Below are 16,575 nucleotides of genomic sequence, written 5' to 3' on the forward strand. Positions count from 1 at the left end.
GCCTCACGGCGCCGAGGTCCTGGGTTCGATCCCGGCCCCGGGTCACTGTCTGTGTGGCTTTGGGTTTCACCCCCACAACCCAAAGATGTGCAGGGGCGGTGGATTGGCCATGCTAAATTGCCCCTTAATTGGAAAAATTAAAATAAAAAAGAAAGAAAACATTTTAAAACTTTCAACATTTATTATTGAAACACAAAATCCTGAGGGGGCTTGACAGGGTAGGTGCTGAAAGGATGTTTCCTTTCAACGGGTAGTCTAGAACTAGGGGCCACATTTTTAAAATGAGGAGTCTCCCCCTAGAAATGAAATGAGGAGGAAATTCTTATTCTAGAGGGCCGTTAGACTTTGGAATTTTCTTCACCATTGAGCAGTGGAGGCTGGGTCATTGAATATATTCAAGTCTGAGTTAGACGGGCTTGATTGACAGGGAGTCAAGAGTTATGGGAGACGGGGCAGCACGGTGGCGCAGAGGGTTAGCCCTGTTGCCTCACGGCGCCGAGGTCCCAGGTTCGATCCCGGCTCTGGCTCACTGTCTGTGTGGAGTTTGCACATTCTTCCCGTGTTTGCATGGGTTTCGCCCCCACAACCCAAAGATGTGCAGGCTAGGTGGATTGAACACGCTAAAATTGACCCTTAATTGGAAAAAATGAATTGGGTACTCTAAATTTTTTTTAAAAGAGTTATGGGAGTCAGGAAGAAAAGTGGAGTTAAGGCCACAATCAGATCAGTCATGGCCCAATTGAAAAGTAGAGTGTGTTGATGGGCTGAATGGCCTACTTCTGCTTCTATTCCTTATGATCTGATGACAGAGTGGTTAGTAGGGACCAAAAGAATAGTGGCAGAGAATGGAGTTCAGGAGATTTTTGAAACCAGCGAGGGAATTGACAAGTGGCAAATGCTGTGGAGCGAAGTTAATTAAAATAAAAATCTGTCACCTTTTGAAAGGATTGTCTCTCGGTGGAAGTCATTAGAAGGATTCAGTTAATTATCCTGAAAAGTCTCCTGACAACTACCTACAATTGATGAGATGGAAGTAACCCAACACTCGGTTCAATTTGAAAATTTTGAAATTTATCAGCCACAAGATGGCAGTAATAACTTGCTGTTGAAATATCTAAATTTAGATTTTCTTTGGATCGTATGTGATTTGACAGTCAACATAAAGTCTCTCTCAGGACAGTCTTTTAGCATGAAGGCCAGTTTTGAGACTGTAGTTGCAGCAGTATCATTTGTTGCCGTGCTGTCATCAGCCTGTTCCTCCAGGAATGTTCCCTGAACTTGCTTGTATTCCATACTAGCCCTCACAATTTGACATGTCAGGAAAACTGGCCTAACTTTGGGAAAGCTGTAAAAATAATTCCTGGATTGATGTGTTGAATGCTGCACTTTAATGCAAAAAACCTACAAAAATATATTGAAACCAAAATGACAATAATAAAATGAATAGCAAAGCACGTCTGTGCGGAGTCTGCACGTTCTCCCCGTGTCTGCGTGGGTTTCCTCCCACTGTCCAAAGATGTGCAGGTTAGGTGGATTGGGTATGCTAAATTTGCCCTTAGTGTCAAAAAATGTTTAGGTGGGGTTACAGGGGTAGCGTGGAGATGTGGGGTTAGGGTGGAGGTATGGGCTTAGGTAGGGTGCTCTTTCCAAGGGCCGGTGCAGACACGATGGGCTGAATGGCCTCCTTCTGCACTGAAAATTCTATGATTCTATGTGTCCCCGCCTCTCAGTCACCAGCATAGCTAAAGGTTTCAAGTTAGGAATTAGTCTTTATAATTATAAAGTATTCTTCAGAAAATTAACTCCCTTAGTTCAAGTCATGTCATTTCAGTGTGTCTAGCTATTTAACTTTGGCTGATTTTATTTATTTTAAAACTAAAAGCATAAATTGCACAGTGGTTAGCACTGTTGATTCACAGCGCCAGTGTCCCAGGTTCGATCCCGGCTTGGGTCACTGTCTGTGCGGAGTCTGGACGTTCTCCCCGTGTCTGCGTGGGTTTCCTCCGGGTGCTCGAGTTTCCTCCCACAACTCCCGAAAGACGTGCTTGTTCGGTGAATTGGACATTCTGAATTCTCCCTCCGTGTACCCGAAGAGGCTCCGAGTTACCCCAAGTTACTTGAGGCTTTGTTTTTGTCCGGTTTAAAAATAAGAAAACAAAATGATGAAAGCAGATGTTTAAAAAAAAAAAGTAGTGGCTACACTGGTTCTGTGCTGAACTCTGCAAATTGACTTCTGTCCTCCTGCTTTCAGTCGTTCCAGAATGATCCGTCTGATTGGCCTGCTGGCCTGCCACACAACTCAATTGAGGGACGACGTGCCAATCACAGAAGTAAGACAGTTTATTTTTCAATCCTAGATGGTACAAGTTTACAACAACTCCTAACTCATCAAACCCAGTTTTCATATCTCAAGTATTATCAAAACATATTTCCCGGCGCGTGTCAATTGATTGGATTGATAGGAAATTGGAGTATTCCGACTTTATGGAAAGGTCTAGTTTGGACATTCAGATTTCATACAATTTATAGTGCAGAAGGAGGACATTCAGTCCATCGAGTCTGCCCTGGATCTTGGAAAGCGCACCCTCCCAAGCCCACAACTCCATCCTATCCCAGTAACCCCACCTCACCTTTCTGGACACTAATGAGCAATTTAGCATGGCCAATCTACCTACCTGCTCATCGTCGGACTCTGGGAGGAAACCCACACAGTCACGGGGAGAATGGGCAGACCCTGCACAGACAGTGACCCAAGCCGGGAATTGAACCTGTGATATTGGAGCTGTGAAGCAACTGAGCTAACCATTGTGCTACCGTGCTGCCCATTATCTGCCCATTGGGGCATTATCCATTTTCCCAGTCCTATCCTTGATCCACATTGTTCTTCACATGCAACGCAGATTCAGGAATATAGTTTGGGAGAAAACTAAATCATAATGCTATACAAGCATTATCAAGCAAATGTGCATCCAGCCACGACAGCATATTTCTTGTGCCAGTTTAGAATAATTTATTTCATTTCTATGCCCCCACAAATAATCAGCCACCCTGTCCTTAGCAGAAAAACATTTGAAGTTAAACAATTTGAATGAAATCATTTACAAAACAGAAGCTTAGAATCCTGAACTGTTGAGAGATATATTTATTATCTGGAACTCTTGGGAATATTGATGGAGCGAATTGCACGAACGTGCCAGCTGGGTTGATGGATGGTGATTTTCTGCTGTAAAAGGCCAAATGCATTGCAAGTAATACCCTAAAATAAATAATGTTTCTGGTGACATTTATGCTTCATTTATCAAAAGTATGCTATGTGATTATTCACAGCAGTGACATTTCAGTTTGCCACGAGCCCGATTCTTTTAAGAAGCCTTCATTTATTTAACCCAAAAGCTAATGTTTCTCAACTGGTAATTTAATATTTTGCAATTCCACTGGCTGTCAGATGAAATTGCTCTTTCACTGAGTATGCGTGACAGTAATGTATGCATATCCGTTACATCCTCAGTTGTTAACATAGCAGCCTGTAATTTCTCAGAACCTTTTGGTGTAATTATGGTGCAAGAGCGAATTAGCATCATTTTTCTCCTGAAGAAATTTGCGCTTAACTCATTAACATAGTTTAATGCCAAGGCATGGCGATGCAAACATTTGTCTCAATTTACTGCCCCGTGTCACATATATATCTGCCGAAATCCATGCTGCTCATTTACACAGATCTGCTTCCACGAAAAATATCACATCAGAATTTCTTGTGTTTATGGCTATAATGCACTATTTACATTTAAAAATGAAAGTGCGACAAGTTCCAAGGTCACCCGATATTAGCATAACTGGAGAGGTAACCGTACGTCTCAGGTCTGAAACTTCAATTTCTCTTGGGAAGGAAGGGACACTTTTGTAACTAAACCATTTTTCTCTTGCTGTTTCAAAAATAATAGTTTTAGCTATTAACTTAAAACCGCAGTGTTTGTCCCAGAGATTCAAATGCTTTTCCAAATTCCGCCGACTGTGCACCATAAACTTATTTAAATGAACATTTGCCCTGAACAAAAAATATGTATGTCCTGAGCATTTTCCACAGTACAATATTGGTGCAAATGTGTAATTTTGAGGAACGGTGATCATAAGGTTTCATTATCTCACTCATGCTTCATAAATAACTAAAGAGCTCACATAGGAACAAACGTAGGACTAAGTGTTATGATATGGCAGGTGGTAATTGCTGGGTGGACCAAATCCCAAAGGGAGACCCGATCAAGCTATCACAATAATTTGCAATTGGTATTTTATTCCAAAAAGGTATGTGTGCTGAAGTCAGGAGTAAGAAATCCAATACCGCTTTTCTAGTTTTTAAATTAAAACATTTATTCCCAAAAGAAAAGAAAACTTAAACACATAAGATTAGAATTAAATTTTGACTTCCAGCATTTCCCAGCGAGACTCACAAATAAACACCCCTTTCCAGGCAACAGTCCTATAGATTCTTAGTCTACAAAAGTCCCAGTAATATTACTGCAAAGCAGCCACTGTTGCTATATGGGAGGCACCTGACAGGCTTCTCCCTCCCTCTCGCTCGACAATGGAAATCCGATGCTTAAAAACAAAACCTTGCTTTCTGGAACAAGCAAACGTTTCTCTGGGGGTAACTAGAGGCTGCTTACCTCACAGGTCTGTCCTCAGCACACTCTGCTAGATATCACACGGCCACTCCTTCTAACACCGTTTTCAATCTTTCCTTAAATATGTTATTTCTCTTTAAACCCATTGTTCTTAACTTTCCTTTGGAAGGTTCCTAAATAAGTTTGCTTTCCTAGATAAAAATGAACTCTTTCATGCTGTCTTCATGGCCGCTACTTTTGGGAAAAATTAATTGAATAACATTGCTTTATTCATTTGTGGTCTTTGCCATGTACTGATGATTTAAACCTTGCAATCTGACTTCAGTTCAATTAATGTAGTCACACAGACACAAACATACAAATACAGCCCCCATAGACTGCTTCACAGTGTCCCACAGTAATATTGAAAAATAGATACTTCTTTACACTTAGGAACATTTGGCTCTTAGAACCTGCCCCGCCATTCAATGAGATCATGCCTGATGTGGTTGTGTCTCAACTCCACTTTGCCGTCGGTCTCCCCATAACCCTTGACTCTCTTGCCGATCAAAATTCTCTCTCGCTCTGCCTTGAGTAAATTCAATGACCCAGCCTCCACTACTTTCTGGAAACGAGAATTCCAGACTAACAACCCTCTGATGGAATAAATGTCTCCTTATCTCAATCTTGAACAGTAGACCTTTTATTCTTAACCTTGTGTCACCTGATTCTAGTCTGGCTCTAGTCTCCGCCCCGCAAATGGAAACATCAATCATGTGTTTCAATAAGGTCCCCTCTCATTCTTCTGAACTCCAATGGGTGTAAGACCCAACCTTTCCAACCTTCAGAAGATAAGTTCCAGGAATGAACGACTGTAACATATAACAGTGGAGATGAAAACAGCTAAAGCAGATGAAGAGCTGAAAGGTAAAAACCGCAAACTGCCCCCATACAGAGGATCTGATTGGAGATTTGGAACTGCACTTAACCATTTACTGTTCAATTCTGAGGCTAGCTCTCTTCCATGTTTTTGAGAGATTTGAAAATGAAATGAAATGAAAATCGCTTATTGTCACAAGTAGGCTTCAAATGAAGTTACTGTGAAAAGCCCCTAGTCGCCACATTCCGGCGCCTGTTCGGGGAGGCTGTTACGGGAATTGAACCGTGCTGCTGGCCTGCCTTGGACTGCTTTCAAAGCCAGCGATTTAGCCCTTGTTCCTCCTTGTGTCTGTGATATATCCCTGGCTAACTGCACAGCTATTGGACTAGCTGCCAGCCAGCTCATTCACAGAACATTATACAGACGGAAGGGCTAGAGACTGAATAAAGGGAAAGAAACATCTGCACATGGACCAGTGCAGAACCAGTGGACCAAAGCAGAGACAGCGAACCATAGGATCATACGCAGTAGGAGCAACTGTAGGCTTCTCGGCCCCTCGAGTCTGCTCCACCATTCAATAACATCACCGCTGATGTGATTGTAATCATTGGTTGTCGGGAAACGTGCCCCATTACTGACGGAGGAGGGGACTATCACGTCAAGCGTTTTGCTAAAACGTACAACATGACTTTGCAGTTCCTGTGATATTTTCCGCTCTCGTTGCTGAACCCGCCTGACGCGAACAAGAGCAGAAAATCTCTCCTCTGTGATTTAACATTCTGCACCCAGCAGTTATTTCCTATTAACATTCTGAAAATGAAACTCCAATCATGAAGAATTTGCATGTCAGTCTCAGAAATGTAATGGCCATATAATTAGCACCTGATCTGCATTTTTACCAGACTATGTCATACAAATATTACAAATGTGTTCTTAAATTGAATTTACTCCATTTCCTGAAACATCAATTAAACACCAGCAGAACTACAGCTATAGGTTTGGTGGTGAAATTCTTTCCTCTTTTAACATTTACATAATGTATTCTGCTTTAAACTGTCTCACGTATTCCTGTGTGTTTTCTATCCTCAACGTGTATCATTCTTTTGTTATTTTTTAAAATATAAATTTAGACTACCCAATTAATTTTTTCCAATTAAGGGGTAATTTAGCGTGGCCAATCCACCTACCCTGCACATCTTTGGGTTGTGGGAGCGAAACCCACGCAAACACAGGGAGAATGTGCAAACTCCACACGGACAGTGACGCAGACCTGGGACCTCAGTGCCGTGAGGCAGCAATGCTAACCACTGCGCCACCATGCTGCCCTGTTACTCTTAATGTATTTGTAGATCGCATGCTGGTGAAATGAAATTAAGTTTACTTATGATATTAATCAAATAAAAATAGGTATATAACCAATATGGAATGCTGAGTTTAAAAAACTTTTTGGCCTAATCTTTGGGGTCACGGATTCACAGAATAACCGTGCAGAAGGAGGCCATTCAGTCCATTGCGTCTGCATCGGCTCTCCATACGGGCGTCATGACTCAGTGCCATTCCCCTGCTGTTTCCCCATACCACTGCACATTGGTTCCATTCAACTAATCATCTAATGCCCTCTTGAATGTCTTGGTTGAACCTGCCTCCACCATATTTCCAGGCAACACATTTCAAACCCCAACCACTCGTTGTGTGAAAAAGATTGTTCTTACATCACATTTTCATCTTTCGTAAATCACGTTAAATCTGTGTCCTCAGGTTCTCAATCCTTCTGTGAGAGAATAGTTCCTCCCCGTCTACTCTGTCCAGCCCCCGCATGATTTTGAACATCTCTATCAAGTCTCCTCTTCACCCTTTTCTCTCCAAAGGAGAAGAGTCTCAACCTCTCCAAACTATCCTCAGAACTGAAGTTTCTCATTGTGAATCACCTCAATAATTCCTGTCACAAACTGGGTATTAAAATGTTCACTCGTAATTATTTTTACACACACAATGTGAGAATCATATCTAATGCTCTGTCGACTTTGTGACTTTGGCAGATCTCATGGCTGACTGCATCAAAGGCCTTGTTCAGTTTCAAGCGGGGGAAGCAAAATATAATGTAGTAGTAGTAGGGGACAGTGTAGTGGAGGGCTTCATACTGTTCTTTTCAGAAAGGAGCGAGAGTCTGGGTGGCTGTGTTGCCTGCCCAGTGCCAAGGTTCGGGACATTTGCTCAGGCCTGGAGAGGAATTGCAGTTGGGGGTGGGGGGTCAGGGGTCCAGTTGTGAAGGAAAATGTAGGTAGCAATGACATTGGCAGGACAAGGAAAGAGGTTCTGTGTAATTGGCACCAAATTAAGATGTGGAACCTCAAAGGTAATAAATAATCTCTGGATTATTACTTGAACTGTGTGCAAATTGGCACAGGGCAAATAAGATTAGGGAAATGAATGCAAGGCTGAAAGTCTGGTGTGGGAGAAGTGGGTTCTCATTCGTGGGTCGCTGGCATCAGTACTGGGGAAAGTGGGGCTTTACCGTTAGGACGGTCTACACCTGAACCAGGCTGAGAACAGTGTTTTAGCCAGCCGCAAAAATAGGCAAGTAAAGAGGGCTTTAAACTAAACAAGTATAATGAGGGATCAAACTTGGGTCGATGCAGCAAATCAAGGGGTAGAGTTAAGGCAGGAGAGTAAAATAGTAACATGGGAAATGAGGGCAGAGAATGGCAAGAAGGACCAGAGAAAGAAATAATGAGAATACACCAACAGTCAAGACTAGATGTTACAAAGATAATAAAAAGATAAAACTTAAGGCTCTGTATCTGAATGCACATAGCATTCATAACAAAGTAAATGAATTCATAGTGCACATTGAAGTAAATAAATATGTACTGATGGCCTTTACAGAGACATGGTTGCAGGATGACAAGGATTGGGTCCTGAATATTGAGGGTTACATGACATTCAAAAAGAATAGGAGGCTAGGTAAAGGTGGAGGTGTAGCACTGCTACTTAAGGTTGGCATTGGTGCAATAGTTATGGATGACATTGGTTCAGGAGATCAGGATGTAGAATCGGTTTGGGTGGAGGCGAGGATAGTAGGGGAAATAAGTCACGAGTAGGAGTGATCCAAAGGTCTCCTAACATTAACCACAATGTAGGACGAAGCATACTGGAAGAATATTGGGGTTTGTTATAAAGGGACAGCAATAATCATGGATGATTTTAATCTACATCTAAATTGGAAAAATCAGATTGTCAGTGGTAGCCTGGATGAGGAGTTCATAGCATGCCTTTGAGATAGTTTCTTATGGCAGCACGTTCTGGAAACAACCAGAGAGCAGGTTATATTAGAATTGGTAGTGTGTAATGTGACAGGATTAATTAATGATCTCGGAGTTAAGGCTCCCCTAGCTAGCAGCAACCACACTATGATTGAATTTTACATGCAGTTTGAAAGAGAGAAGAGTGGGTCAAAGACTAGTATTTTAAACTTAAAGAAGGGCAACTATGCACATGAAAATTGGGCTAAGTGAAGTGAACTAGGATATGAGGCAAAGAGATAGATCAATAGAGAAGTAGTGGCAGACTTATAAGGGGATATTTCAGAATAAGTATATTCCCACGGTAAAGAAAAATTCTTATGGGCAGACCCATCATCTGCAGTTAACTGAAGAAGTTAGGAAAACCACCAAACTTAAGAAAAAAGCATATCACTGCGCCAAATCTGAGTGGCAGGTCATATGAGAGGAAGCTAGCGAGAAATGTAGGGTGGAATTCTCTCATGTCCCCGGAGGTGGGATCAATAGCGGGCGGGAGGGGCTGGGCAGAATTTGGCGGGAGGTGGCCAGTGACCCTGGACTCTGAAACATCATTGCAGTGAGTGGGGTGGGGGCGCATCTATCAGATGGATCTTCCAGCTTCAATCTGTTTGAGGATATCCATCTTCCAGCCTCAAGAGTGTTCCTAGAGGTCCGCTTTCTTTCTTCAGCAGGTCCACCTTCTTTCTTCAGGAGGTCCACCTTCTTTCTTCAGGAGGTCCACCTTCTTTCTTCAGGAGGCCCGCTTTCTATCTTCAGGAGGACCGCCTTCTTTCTTCAGGAGGTCCGCCTTCTTTCTTCAGGAGGTCTGCCTTCTTTCTTCAGCTGGGCCGCCTTCTTTCTTCAGCTGGCCCGCCTTCTTTCTTCAGGAGGTCCACCTTCTTTCTTCATGAGGCCTGCCTTCTTTTTTCAGGAGGCCCGCCTTCTTTCTTCAGGAGGTCCGCCTTCTTTCTTCACGAGGCCCGCCTTCTTTCTTCACCAGGCCCACCTTCTTTCTTCAGGAGACTCGCATTCTTTCTTCAGGAGGCTCGCATTCTTTCTTCAGGAGGCCCGCCTTCTTTCTTCAGGAAGCCCGCCTTCTTTCTTCAGGAGGTCCGCCTTCTTTCTTCAGGAGGCCCACCTTCTTTCTTCAGGAGTCCCACCTTACAGGGCTAAATCGCTGGCTTTGAAAGCAGACAAGGCAGGCCAGCAGCACGGTTCAATTCCCGTAACAGCCTCCCCGAACAGGCGCCGGAATGTGGCGACTAGGGGCTTTTCACAGTAACTTCATTTGATGCCTACTTGTGACAATAAGCGATTTTCATTAATTTCATTTCCTGCCTTCTTACCTCAGGAGGTCCGCTTTCTTTCTTCAGGAGGCTCGCATTCTTTCTTCAGGAGGCTCGCCTTCTTTCTTCAGGAGGCCTGCCTTCTTTCTTCAGGAGGTTCGCTTTCTTTCTTCAGGAGGCTCGCATTCTTTCTTCAGGAGGCCCGCCTTCTTTCTTCAATGGTGGGTCAGTGATGTTGGGCACCATTTAAATATGGCATCTCAGTCCCGCCATCAAGCCTTCCCCACCATGGAAGATGACACAAAATCCCGGATGCGTAATTAATTACACCGGAGACTGAATATGGCGGGGTATCTCGCCAGTCTCCGCGGCGGGAAACGCTCCCCGACCCCACCCCTGCCACGGGACTTGGTTCCAGGTGGGAATGTTCTGCTCATCAAAAGGCATTTGTAACAGCGTGGAAGGGTCATTAAGACCAAGAGCTGGAAACCTGTGGCATTCTGATGATTGCTTCTTCATTGATGGATTAAGGCCGATTAAGGAGATTGTTAAAATGCTCTGCCCACCTTTATAGAATTTGGGCGTTTTCTGTGGGCAGTCTTGATTTGTCAGCACCAAAGATTGATGCTGAACCAGTAGACTTGGGCCTGATGGTGCTCAACAACTATTGGGATTGACGGCAGTCAAGCACCTCAGGCCTGATAGCTTACATCCTCGGTTGTTGAAGGAAGTGGAAGCGGAGATAGTGAATCCATTGATTATAATATTCCAAAATTCCCTGGACACGGGAAAGGTTCCAGTGGATTGGAAAAATGCTAACGTAACGCCCTTATTCAAAAAGGGAGGGAGGCAGAATGTGGGAAATTACAGACCAGTTAGTTTAACATCTGTTGTTGGAAAATTGTTAGAATCAATTATCAAGGAAGTAATATCAGGATATTTGGAAAGTCAAAACGCTATCCATCAGAATCAACATGGTTTTATGAAGGGCAAATCATGTTTAACTAATTTGCTAGAGTTCTTCGGATATGTAACAAGCAAAGTGGATAATGGGGATGCTGTAGATGTCGTATATCTGGACTTCCAGAAGGTGTTTGATTAGGTGCTGCACAGAAGGTTAATTCTGTTAGGTTAAATCACATGGGATTAGGGGTAATTTATTAGCTTGGATAGGAGACTGGCTGACAGACAGAGAGTCGGGATAAATGGGTCTTTTCCTGGATAGTAAGATGTAACTAGTGGGGTGCTACAGGTTCGATCTTTGGGCCCCAGCTCTTTACAATCTATATTAACAACTTGGATACAGGGATAGAAAGTTCAATCACCAAATTTACAGACAACACAAAAATAGGTGAGACAGTAAGTTGCAGTGAGGAAATAAGAACCTTAAAAATGGATAAAAATGGGGCAGATGGAGTTTAACGTGGATAAGGGTGAGCTCATGCATTTCGGTCGGAAAAATGGGACGGCAACTTATTATCGAAATGGGGAGAGACTTCAGGGTGCTTCGTTGCAGAGGGATCTGGGGGTCCTCGTTCATGAGTCACAGAAAACTAGCATTCAGGTACAGCAGATAAGAAAGCAAGTGAGTGGAATGTTGGCGTGTGTGTGTGGGTTTCCTCCAGGTGCTCTGGTTTCCTACCACAGTCCAAAGAAGTGCAGGTTAGGTGGATTGACCATGATAAATTGCCCCTTAGCGTCTAAAAGGTTAGGTTGGGTTATTGGGTTATGGAGATAGGGTGGAAGCCTGAGCTTAAGTAGGGTGCTCTTTCCAAGGACCGGTGCAGACTCGATGGGCCGAATGGCCTCCTTCTGCATTGTAAATGTTATAATTTTATGATTCTATGAAAGGTAAGGAAGTGTTGTTGCAACTATATAAGACATTGGTGAGACTGCACCTCGAGTATTGTGCACAGTTTTGGCCCCCTTATTTGAAGAAAGATGTAGTGGCAATGGAGGCAGTTCAGAGGAGGTTTACGAGGTTGATTCCAGAGATGAGGGGTTTGTCTTTTGAGGAGAGATTGAACAGTTTAGGCCTATGCTCTCTGTAGAGTTTAGAAGAATTAGGGTTGAGGCACGATCAATTGGACAAAGACGATAGTTGAATCCAACTGAGGCTTTATTGCTATCAGATATGTGGCCTCCCACAGCAGCTGACGAAATGGCTGCTGGCTGGAGGACACGCATATTTATACCCCGCCTCCTGGGCGGAGCCAGCAGGCAGGGACTACCGGCGAACCTGTAGTACAGGTCCTACTGTACATCACCTAATACAGGTGTAACAGTGGTTTACCACAAGGGGAGATCAAATTGAAATATACAGATGATTAAAGATATGGATAAAGTCGGCGTGGAACGGATGCTTCCTCTTGTGGGGCATCTAGAACATGAGGTCGTAGTCTCAGGATAAGAGGTAGCAAATTTAAAACAGGAGTTGAGGAGAAACTACTTCTCCCAAAAGGTTGTGAATCTGTGGAATTCATTACCCCAAAGTGCGGTGGAGGCTGGGACAGTGAGTAAATTTAAGGAGGAGGAGTTCGACAGATTTTTAATTGGTAATGGGTTGAAGGGTTATGGAGGATGGGCAGCACGGTGGAGTTAAGGCCAGGATGAGATCAGCTATGATCAAATGGCAGAGCAGACACAATGGGCCAAATGGCCTAATTCTGCTCCAAGATCTTATGAACTTACGTAGATAGATTTCAGAGCATGGTGGAGTCTCTTCTAATCTTTGTGGTATGCAAAGACTGAAGTTCATCTGCATTCTGATTCAGCCAACTGCTTTGCATCACTCTGAGCTTGCATTGGACAGTCCTACCGTTGTTTCAGTAAGCTTCATGCTTAGATAGTGATGAGCTGTTATTGAGGCAAACCCCGTGGAGGTGACTTTTCTCCCCAGTAGCTTCTGGATTAGTTTAATAAAATCACTATTGCATGAAGTAGGGCTATGGGCCTCCGGAGCAGTGAAGTGCACCATAACCCTGAACGTCGCATCAGTGCAGCGAGTATCCATTTTCGTTGTACACACAGATGACTCTGGAGTTTCTCTTGGAGAGATTCCTTCATGATTGCCTATTTGAGCCTTGTTCTTGACTGTGATGCGCTGCGGGACAAATCCCTGAGGACCAGGAAAGAATATTGAAGCTGCTGTCCTTCCCCAGCTAGAGGGCAGCAACCTCCACACCTTTTCAAGAGGCATTCCATGAGGCGCAAAAACCTGAAAAGAACACTGTGAAATTTTTCATTGGCCGTACAAACTTTGCTGCAATATTGTTGAGGTACTACTATTTACACCCAGGCAGCTGAGAAGTGTCGATCTGTAAGGATACACAACTTCAAAACTCAAGATCTGGCATAAAATCTGGTGTATGAAGCGTTGATACTTGTCTTGAACCAAACACAAAAGGATCTAAAAAAATTGTCAGAAATGACTGTTGGCCTGACACCTTTTTACATCACTATTAAATCATATTTTCAGAAGTTATTTATTTTCGTTTGTACATAATCCAAGAAAATTGTAAAAAAAAAAATCAAAGGAAGTGCAGTATTAAAGAAAATGTGTTCCATTTAAAGCTTTTGATGTCAAGTGTTTTATGTTTAAGATATTTTGTTTAACCCTCGGCTTGTTCTCCTTCTTTTCACCTGCTGATTTCTTTTATTTTCTTTCACTACATAGGCAAAAGCAGTATAAACTGCAAATTGCAATTTGGTTGATGTCCTATGCCTTAATGGATAAGACATTTGGAGTTTGGCATTGCAGGTTGAAATCCCAAACCAATTATTTGTCTTGAAACTCGCAATGAGCGAAAATAGAAAAAGGAGTTAAGAGAGCAGGGAATATATGTCAAACATTCCTTGGATGCATTTGTTATAAGAGGGTGATAAAGGAAATGGTGGGGTGTTCAAAGGATGCAAAGGTGACATGATATGGAGTGACCAAGGATTAGCAAAGATATTGGCCTGGATTTTCCACGCCGAAGTGGCACTCGGCGTGGGGGCAGAGAATGGGGCCCCAGATGTCGGACGCGATTCTCCGGCGACCGGAGAATTGGCGCCAGTCGCGCACGGTCGACGCGGCACCTGTTGGGGGCCATTGAAAGAGGCCCCCGTGGCGATTCTCCGCGGTCGACCGGCCGAGTTCCCGCCGGCATGGTTCACATATGGTTCCACTATGCGGGAGCTTGGCGTCATGGCCATCCTGATGAGGGACGGGGGGTTCAGTCTCCAGGGTGGGCCTCTGCGATCGGGGACCACCTTCTTCCGCGCCGGCCCGCTGTGTGGCTCTGCCATGTAAGCGCAGCCCTGGCACGGAAGCGACCGCTGCGTGAATGCGCAGACCTGTGGCGAGCAGTGCAGGGCCACATACGGCAGCGCGGAGCCCTCCGGCGCCGTGCTGGCCCCCTGTGGGCTACAGAATCGCTGGGCCAAGAGGCCCGTTGACGCCTGCGTGAAACATTCCGGTGTTTACACCGGTATCAACACTTAGCCGCGTTTTTAGAGAATCCCGGCCATTAAGTGCCACTTTCCTTCCGGTGTTCATGAAGCAGGCTCTCGAGGGTCTTTGCAGAAGAATTCTGGAAGAAACTGGGATTTCAGTACATAGGATCATAGAATTCCTACAGTGCAGAAGGAGGCATTTCAGCCCATCGAGTCTGCACCGACCCTCTGATGAATACCCTACCTACGCCCACTTCCCCGCCCCATCCCCATATCTCCACCTAATCTACACATTTCTGGACACTAAGGGGCAATTTAGCATGGCCTATCCACCTAACCTGCACATTTTTGGAATGTATGAGGAAACCGGAGCACCCGGAGGAAACCCATGTAGACACGGGGCGAAAGTGCAAACTTCACACAGTCGCCCAAGCCGGAATTAAACCCGAGTCCCTGGCACTGTGAGGCAGCAGTGCTAACCACTGTCCCACCATGTCATCGTTTGTCAGTCATTGAACTGAAGGCAGACAAAGTACCTGGCTCGATTGGCTTCATGGGAGGGTATTTTAAGAAGTGGCTGGTGAGATTGGCCACATCCTTATCACTTTAGGGTTTCATTAGAACCAGAAGCAGTTTCCAGGGAATAGAAAGTAGCTGTTATAATAGCAATCTTCAAAAAGGGCCAAAGGGACATCGCAGAGGACTGGAGGGCAGTGAGCCGAAAATCTGATGTGGATAATGTTTTTGATTGTTGAAATGTGGGTATCACTGGCAAGGCTGGCACTTGTTGCCAAGTGGCGGTGGTGAGGCTGCTTCTGTGTTCAAAGACATTTTAAAAGAGGATACAACAGGAACTATGAAAGAACTTGAGGGGTGCCTATTACAACCTCAGGATGCCCCAAAGCACTTCAGAGCCAATCAACTACTTTTGATGTGTGTTCACTGTTGTAATGTGGGAGTCGTGGCAGTAAATGTGCACATAACAAGCTCCCACAAATGATAACGATAAATGAGGCAAGACTGACATCTGGATAATATGAAATGGCAAATGTGAGTCAGCATGGATTTATGGAAGATCTTGCTTCAATTATTGGCTATCCATTGCTAGTGAGAATGATTATCTTCCATGAGTTCAAAGATGGGGGATGCGGCCAATTTGGGATTTGCAGATGTTAGGGCACCTCGGGCATTTGTTGTCAAGTGGCATGGTCATGTGTTATAGGTTACAGGCGATTCAGCCCAACCAGTCCATGCAGATCTTTATGCTCCACTCTTGTGTCTCCCCCACTCCCCGTCGCTTCTTTCCTCATTTAAACCTCCCATCTTAACTCTCTATTCCCTTCTCCCTCAAAAATGCATCCACATTATTTGCTTCAACCATTTTGTGCAGTGGCGAGTTCCACATTCTCACCATTTTTTGTGTAAAGAAGGTTCTTCTGAATTCCCGATTGGATTTCTGGGTGACTAACTTATTTTGATGGCCTCCAGTTATGCTTTTCTCAACAGGAGGAGACATTCTCTGTATCCTCTCTGTCAAAACTTTTCAGAATTTTGAAGACATCTATTAGGTCACCCCAGGAGCTCTTTGAGGCAATGACTAGCCTTGTTAACTACAGGAATTCTACATATGCAATATCTTCAGATTTCAGCAATGTGTTTTGTCATAATATACACCAGTATATTATGGCGCAGACACACACACACACACTGATGGACATGCAGTGGGACCAATCAGCATACACAACACCGCAGCCAATCACCAGTGAAAGCACACGCACTATAAAGACAGGGGACACCAGAGTTCCCGCTCATTCGAGTAGCAGCTAGCTAGGAGCACAGAGCTCACAACCTGCAACACAGACATTCACCATGTGCTGAGTGCATCAACTGGTTAGGACAAGGCAAAGGTCTTTAGTTAAAGCTGGTATCGTATTTACCCACAGTTCAAGTATGTTTAAATAGTTAACCTTTTAATAAAATAGTGTTGCACTACTTCAAGTGTTGGTGATCCAGAACACCCAACACATCATGATACCAGGAGTGGTTGCATACTAGCACTTCTTAGACCTACCTGCAAGTGATCTGCCTTC

The 16,575-nt window shown here is 44.1% G+C and overlaps 1 protein-coding gene across 5 annotated transcripts in view; it reads left to right on the forward strand.

Annotated features, from left to right (window-relative positions):
* Window positions 1-16,575, forward strand: part of ulk4 (unc-51 like kinase 4) — a 633,709-nt gene that overhangs the window by 121,488 nt on the left and 495,646 nt on the right. For all 5 annotated transcript variants that reach the window (XM_072510060.1, XM_072510064.1, XM_072510062.1 and 2 more), the window contains one exon: window positions 2,252-2,330. In XM_072510060.1, the coding sequence (XP_072366161.1) occupies window positions 2,252-2,330 (79 nt within the window). The remainder of the gene's footprint in view (window positions 1-2,251; window positions 2,331-16,575) is intronic.

The sequence above is a fragment of the Scyliorhinus torazame genome, chromosome 6 (assembly GCF_047496885.1).
Source record: "Scyliorhinus torazame isolate Kashiwa2021f chromosome 6, sScyTor2.1, whole genome shotgun sequence".
In the NCBI taxonomy this organism is placed as follows: Eukaryota; Metazoa; Chordata; class Chondrichthyes; order Carcharhiniformes; family Scyliorhinidae; genus Scyliorhinus; species Scyliorhinus torazame.